A 7,734-nucleotide genomic window follows, 5' to 3' on the forward strand; every position below is an offset into this window, starting at 1 on the left:
ATAACAAAAATAACCAAACATGATTGGGCTTGTTATCAAAATATTAGATGCAATCATCAAGACCTATAAAAAATTTTCTTGCATCAAAATTTGTCATTTTTTCCATCAGCAGCATGGCGATTATCCTAAAATCCCAGAAGGAATACATTGAAACTGTCATGAATTGAAGATAACCAACCACAATACCTTGCAGCTCTATGTGGATGCAGACGCGCACACACAAAGACACATAGATACAGACCAAGATCTAGAAGCATTAACATATCATAAGCGTTAATCATAGAACAATGCATGCACATGCATTGTTCTATGATTTTCACGTCGTTTTCATGTGTATGGGAATTTTGAAAGAGCAAGTTAAAGAGACAGAGGCAGAAGATTATTTTTAACTTATTTGGTCATTTTCATTAACCCTCTTGTTTGAAACAACTTACATATTTTTGCTGAGGCTTTGTAATGAAGGCTTCAGGACCTCTTACAAAGAAGCTATAGGAGTTCTCTTCTCTAGCCCCGACACTCATGGTTGTTATGTTCTTCGAAACACCCATGAAATGGAGTCTAGAGAGATGGTCATCCCAGATATTATATTCATATTCATCCCCTACTTTCTCTTCTACTTTCATAGTTTTCTGATTGCAGAGTTTGGGACCTGGAGCACGAGCATGAGGAGCAAGTGCCGATTTTGAAGACAAAGGAGATGAACATGGGATAATAGGAGCAGCCCTGCTAGAACCAGGAAAAGTAGCAGAAGGCAGCAAAACAGGTTTGCTAACAGTTTCCCTAAGAGATGAAGGATGCCCTGTAGTTGAAGCGAATGATTTGTCACTGCAACAGTTGGAAGAAATGCTTTGCTTGAATACAGTTGCTTTTGCAGTTGGTTCAGAAATTTGACTCTTCTCACTGTGTTGGTCAATAACTTTAGTAAAGTGATTCTTAGTCCCAACAGGATCCACATCAGGAGACAGTGAATGTGCACGGCTAGGTGTCACGGATATGACAGGCGATAAGGGGGATGAAGGTGTAGAATTCCCACTGTGACTGCTTGAAACTTCAATTTGACCAATTAAACCAGTACCAACAACGCCTTTTCTCTTCCTTCGCTTTCTTTTTTCTTTCCCAATCCTAATCACAAGGTTGCCAGTATGGGAAGCATCCACTGGAACAGAATTCTCGAGAGCTGCAGGGTCCTTCTGCGGAGATGGAAATGCTTTGTCCTTCTCAGCCTCCAAGAAAATATTCCTGTGATTTTCCAAAATTGGTTTCTCATGATGAGCAGCCATACCCTCTTTAACAACTCCCCCTTGACCAAAAAGATATTTACAAACCGATGTCTGCTTCATGATTTGGTATTCCTGAACTGACCTAAACAAACAATCCCTGCTAATGGATGCGGGAAACTTATTGTTTCTATGGTCACTCCTCTTAGAAGTGATGGACCTTTTCTCACTCCTGTACAAGTAATCCTGCGAGCTGAAGACTGTCACTTGGGGATATACGCAACAAAATACCAGAAACATAAAGGAAACAGCAATAAGGACTGCTACGGAGAATTTCCTCAGTCGCATCCAAAATACTGATTTCTTACAGAGATTGAGAGTATGAAAAGGAAGGCTCGCCTTCATGGGTATCACAAGATATCCACTAGCAAGAGCAAGTTCAAGATCTCTTCGTACCATAACTGCCGAGAAGTCAGTTCGGTACGTTATCAGAAGCTTTACTGACTCTCCAGGATCAAGAAAAAAACCTTTGCAAGTATGCACCAAAAACCCATCAAACCAGCACTCTGTCCCTGAAACTTTTATACTTTTCACCTCCAGGGGGAGGTCACCGGTATTCTTGGCAAACAGCTCTTTCGTCAATGGCTGTGAGCAGGCATAAGACATCTCAGACACATGAAATAAGATGTCTGGAGGGGAGATATTGAGAGGAGTTGGTAACTTCATGTTAAATTCTACGCTCTGAACGGGCTCTGACCCCTCAAGTAGGGTTAGCGAAACTGACCCCCCATATCCTCTCAAAGATAACCATTCCACACCAGAAAGATTGTTCCTTATCAGGACTGAACTTCTCCACCTACATCGATCTGAAGGGTGAAAGAATATCGGCCCAAAAGATGCAATGCCATGAGGATGAACAAAGGCCTCAGTTAGAGCACTCTCCCCTATTGAGAATCCATATTTTTTCTGCGCAGTATAACCACGGCGAATTATGCCACCTGATGAGGGGGACTGTATAGAACCTTCTAGGACATTGCATTCGTCAACAATCTCTCCTCCTGAGTTAAGAATAAGCTGCATGACAACAGGCTGATGGCTGGGATTATTCACGTTGATCCACTTACCGCCATGAGTTCCAACCTGAACCATTGGGAAAAGTATCTCATGATCATCAAGCACAGACATTCCAGTTGTGGTTCCTTGAGATTTCCAGTTTCCCAGTACTGATTCATCTGCTTCCACAGTCTCCAGTGCCTTCAAACATAAGTTTGCAAAAGCATCTTGGTTATCAGGAACACCGATATCAGATGAATAATTAAGAGAAATGGCAGCAAGAATTGCATGCTTTTTCAACACACTTTCAGGACTTCTAAGTAAAGAAAAAGTGCATTTTGTGCTCACATTTTCACCCCTCATTTTTCGGTCTCGAGTGAAAACCCACCCCAAAAAAATGAATCTATTCACACAAGCATGGCAATATATAATAGAGATACTTATTATTTTGAAATTTCACCAGCAGTCAAGTTGAATCCTGGTAATGAGCTTATAGAAAACAATGAAGAAAAGGTTTATTGAAAGAGTTTGGTATTTTTTCCCCTATGATGAAGAGAGAGTGGAAAGAGGGGTATATGCTATCTTTAAAATTAAAGCAATCAGATAATATTAAGAATGGGATCCTTACAAAGACATCTACAAAGAAATAGCTCCCAACGATGATCCCTACATAATCCTCAAGGATAATCTTCAATTATTTTCTATGGTGTCTACTACGTATTGTCATATCTATAATACCATTGAAAACTAATCAAAAGGTATAACGATTCAGCCTGCCATCTGCCATGGTTGATTTATTTTCAATAATAAAATCAGTTGAAATTTAGATACTAACCTTTTCATTTCAGCTAATTCTTATATTTTGAATTGCTCAGCATACGTGATCTTTTCATAGATCCACTAAAAGTAAAATTGAGCTAAGAGACTTAAAAGATTAAGAATCCTGAAGGTAATGTAATATTTAAGTCACTATATTACATCTAATAGCCTTCCCTGACGTATAGTCAATCTTAACAAGTAATGCATAAATAGCGCCAAATAAAACGCAATATGTGCCACCCTGGTACATAGAATAAAGGCACCAAAAATAAATTCAAAACAAGTAACAAGCACTTTGAAAGATGTTCTACCCAACAAATCACACACCAAATATGCTGGTTGTCCAGATGGTTGGCAACTGGCAAGTGATAGCATGACTGATGCAAGTATTATCTTATGATAATTATTGAGAAAATGTAAAGCCTTGAAAATTCATGAATCATGGAACCATCCAGTCTTATAATAGTAAATATGGTGAGCCATAGAACAATTAAAAGAATGACACAAAGCCAATGCAAGCACCCAAAGTCAATAAAAAACATATAACTAACCAACAGGAACTAGATTTCAATACCTTTATCGGTGATGGCACCATTAAGCTGTTCTCTAAAGACCCTGTCCTCATGTTTCCAGGCCCAACCTCTCTAGACAGATATCTGTGCCCAAAGGATGAATCATTTTGATGCCTTGAACAGACATAGATTATGTCCCGACAAGGAATGACAGTCTCGGAACTACTCGAGTCATTTGTCAGTATAAGTAACTTACAATTCGTATCTGTCTTTGAAAATTCAAGAGGACGCTCAATTAATTCTACAGCCAACTCTGTACAATTAATGACAGCAACTTGTGTAGCAGTGCCAGGGAAAAGAAGTAAACCCTCCACATACTTGATCTGGAAATCTTTTGCAGTTGCAATACCACTAACTTTGAGAACACTCAACATATCAGGGCCACCATTTTTCAGAGAGATGGAAACAACAGTTCCAGTTGCGTCACATGGCACGACAGCCTCAAGATAAACTGAAAGAGATTCTTCAATATCATCGTTGGGCGCTTTGCCATTTAGGTTGACCTCAATAGGAACCACAACAGTATCTGACTGATCCTGTGAAGACCTTACCAATTTCATACAAATAGCGCCGATAATCTTCCCTTCAGATTCATATGAGAGGTCTACCTCTAAGACAATTCCACTTTTGTGAGCGATAAACTCCCAGTTTTCGTGAGGTCTTATAGCCATCAATGGAAAACCACCTTGACCTTTCTTCAAAACAAGCCAATCTCTAATACTCGGCAAAAGAAGCTCATTGGATTCCTGAAGTTTATCTATACTACATGTTGTCTCAGTGAGATGGGAAGTATTCCCCTGATAAACTGATAACCTAGCAGTGACTTCCTTCACAAATAGGGTTTCATTGAAAGGATTAAATAAAGACAAGTTCTTTCTCAATCTCCCATCAGGAAGGACATCAATGCTTAATAAAGGCTGAATCTCGTAAGGTGACTCAATTGCAAAGCCTTTAGCAAGGACCAGAAAACCACCACAGCTAGTCTGCAGAATCAGATGACTTGAGGACATGCCCAGAAATCTAGGTAGAAAGACAAAACATATTGAAGCTACTTCACCAGGCTCTAAGATAGCTTCACTAAAATTGCAAGGATAAAATTGTATGTTGGTACTGAATGGCTCATAAATATGTAAAATGCTGTCGTTATGGATATTTTTCACTGTCAAAAATGCTACAGAAGGATAGTATAAATTTTTTTCTCCCCAGTCCAATAAAGGAGGGCTTATGTCCACACTGGGTGAAGCGACATGAATATCTGTGTTGGTATGCTCAGAGTCCTTCCTAAGCCTAGTCATGCTCTTTGGATTTTGCAAGGGTCCCTCACATGTAGAAAGCTCATGTCGATCAACTCCATCAGTTTGTGTAAATGCTAAACCATAGAGATCCTTTTTTGAACTTAGAGAGCAAGAAATAGTTTTGCCATTTGACCCCGCAAATGCAGCATTGTCTGTTGACCAACTTCTGTTACTCGCCCATCCACTACTATGAGTTGATCCCAAAGACAATGGATCAGTATCGTTACTACCATAAATTTCTGAAGCAGCTGCTTTGAACTTACAGTTTTTATTCAGAAAACCCGGCATTGTCGAATGGAAGCAGAATGAACGAGAATCGGTACAGAAACTGTCAACACTGGCAGGTGTCATTGGACTTCCCGGAACATAGCCTGTACTAGGATCACCAGTGATAACATCTTGCAAAACAGAAACATGATTATCATTGTAGGCCCCACACGCATCATATTTGGTCGAGCTTTTCATTCCATTGAGGGAGCACGGCCCACATGCAGTGAACCAAAAGAAGGTACATGAAAGAACCATAATGAAATGAACAATCTTCGCAGTGAAAAATAATCCCCTGAACAAACCACCAAGCAAATGATGTCAATCGTAAGAATTGGTGGTCCTGTACTAACTGATGCCAAACAAATACATCAATAACAAGATTAAATATCCATATAGCTGCTAGCACAACAGAAAATCCAAATGTTTCAAAAGACAAAAAAAGAATATGACTTGAACCAGGAACATTAAGGATGAGAAGATTATAATCTGAAATGTTAAGACTAACTGCTTTTTGGCTACCAGTAAACCAACAGTAACTTGCTCATGGATCCCAACAAATAACTTATTTTCACTTCTTCCATTTTCAAAGCAACCAAAGGGAAAAAAAAAAAAAAGAATAATTGCTAAGATGAAAGGCTTTAATGTTCTGTTCTCTGCCACTTTCTCAGCAAAAAGAAAGGAAAAAGGTATACAGCTCGTGTAATACTTTCTCTCGGAAAAATAAAATTCATACTTCAGACTTCAGAGCAAATTTTAACCAGAGTCAAAAAAAAATTCCAAGTTAAAAAAAAAACACAGCTAATAAAGTACAGGTCCTGCATTGCCGAAGCATCATATAACAACTTATGGATTCCTGCATCAATTTACTCTTTCCTGTTACCCATTAACAAAATACTCACTAAATTAACAAACGCACCGTGCTTTAAATTCGCACCGTTTTAATGCATCCGTTGCTTCAGTCCCTACAAGTTCGGAAGTAATTGTCGTACTAATCATTTTTAGTCCTAAAACTGAATATATTGTAAATATAGCGTAAACGGGCCCAATCTACCAAAAATACACAAAATCGAATCCAAACAGAGAGGTTGAACCCACTAATGACATCACCAACACCACCGTCATATCGCCAAACACGCGCTTGACTACACAGTTTTCATATCACCAAACAATCTCCGAAAAAGGAATCAAATCAAGAGAAAAGCTTCAAAAACAGAAACAGGAAACAATCAACGGTTCCAAACAGGGAAAAGGGGGCAAAACAAGTTAAACTAATGAGTAAAAAATACGGTCGATCATCGCCAAACACGTACGATAGCGAAAACCAAGTAAAAATACAAACTTTACCGCGGAAGCATCTCTGTTTGGAAGCTAAAGTGAGAGAAATGAGAGGTGGGAGTAGAGAGGCGAGTGTGAAGAGTTACCTGAGAGAGCACATGGCGAGCTGCCGCTGTGGAGAAGCGATGGTTAGGGTTTCGAACTCCATAGGTGAACGACGGACCAGACCATCAAAAATCTCTTCTTTTCAGGTCGATCTTAGGGTTTTCTCTGTTCTCGGAGGGCGGAAATGCTTAAAACGGAAGCACACCCGATAACAGCGAAGAAATGGCCTGCAAGAACCAAACAGCTAGAGAGAAATAGAGAGAGAGTGAGGGCATGAAATTACCAAACTGTCCATAGCAGCATTCTTATCCGACGGAGCCCTTGTAAAGTTTCAACCATTGGTTTGTCTTGAGCATTAACCCTAGAATATTTGGGTTAAAAAATCTTAGTATTTGGGTTCCAAGTAAATACTAGATTGGGTTATCAAGTTCTTGGCCTCCGAATAAATATTGAAAAGTTATGGAATGTTAATGTGGTGAATCGAACTTGGATCTTCAAAACGATAAGTTTAATACTTTTTTCACTTAGAACTTGATTTGTTTTAAGCATAGTTGACTCGGAGTCGGAGTGATTGGGCTCCGCAAAAATCTAAGGTATTTGGATAAAAAATCTTAGTATTTGGGCTCCATGTAAACAATGGATCGGGTACTCAAATACTTGGCCTCCGTGTAAATATATATTGAAAAGTTTTAGAATATTAATGTGGGGAATCGAACTTGGATCTTCAAGACGAGAAGTTTAAAACGATGTCGTTTAAGCGAAAGGTTGTATTTGATAGCACAAATAGTCTTCAATTGGTAAATGGTAACCCTAGTTCAAGTTTAGGTAGCAATACACACTCTAATGATTGACCTAATTATAGAATCCTATAGGATGTGATTATGCATTTGCATGCATAAACCTAAGTATGTAAGGAGATTGAACAAAGAAAATCTAATTAAGACAATGAAATCCATGTTCTTAGCAAGTTAAGAAATAAAACTAACCATCGTTTTCCCCATCTTTTGTCCGTTTTAGGCATTCCAATTCAAGATTACCTCTTTATTCAAACATACTAAAACCCAATTTGTAAAAGAATTCTCCAAAAACACGTCATGGAAGGAAGAATCGGAGGTTGAAAATTTTGTT

General features: G+C 38.8%; 1 protein-coding gene across 1 annotated transcript; it reads right to left on the reverse strand.

Annotated features, from left to right (window-relative positions):
• Positions 1–234: 234 nt before the first annotated feature.
• LOC120014985 lies at positions 235–6,888 on the reverse strand. Its single transcript, XM_038867150.1, has 3 exons — positions 6,648–6,888; positions 3,664–5,518; positions 235–2,471 (listed from the first exon to the last, which is right to left on the reverse strand). Exons 1-3 carry the CDS (start codon positions 6,707–6,709, stop codon positions 408–410), a joined length of 3,981 nt encoding a protein of 1,326 aa, XP_038723078.1. The 5' UTR covers positions 6,710–6,888; the 3' UTR covers positions 235–407.
• Positions 6,889–7,734: the final 846 nt, after the last annotated feature.

The sequence above is a fragment of the Tripterygium wilfordii genome, chromosome 14 (genome assembly GCF_013401445.1).
Source record: "Tripterygium wilfordii isolate XIE 37 chromosome 14, ASM1340144v1, whole genome shotgun sequence".
In the NCBI taxonomy this organism is placed as follows: Eukaryota; Viridiplantae; Streptophyta; class Magnoliopsida; order Celastrales; family Celastraceae; genus Tripterygium; species Tripterygium wilfordii.

Excerpts from the sequence above, each read along its gene's own strand:
- LOC120014985 (XM_038867150.1), bottom strand. The coding sequence starts at position 6,709 with ATGGAGTTCGAAACCCTAACCATCGCTTCTCCACAGCGGCAGCTCGCC. Across the intron at positions 5,519-6,647 it reads CTCGCCATGTGCTCTCTCAG|GGGATTATTTTTCACTGCGA; the intron begins GTAACTCTTCAC and ends TGGTTTGTTCAG. Across the intron at positions 2,472-3,663 it reads TGGTGCCATCACCGATAAAG|GCACTGGAGACTGTGGAAGC; the intron begins GTATTGAAATCT and ends TTATGTTTGAAG.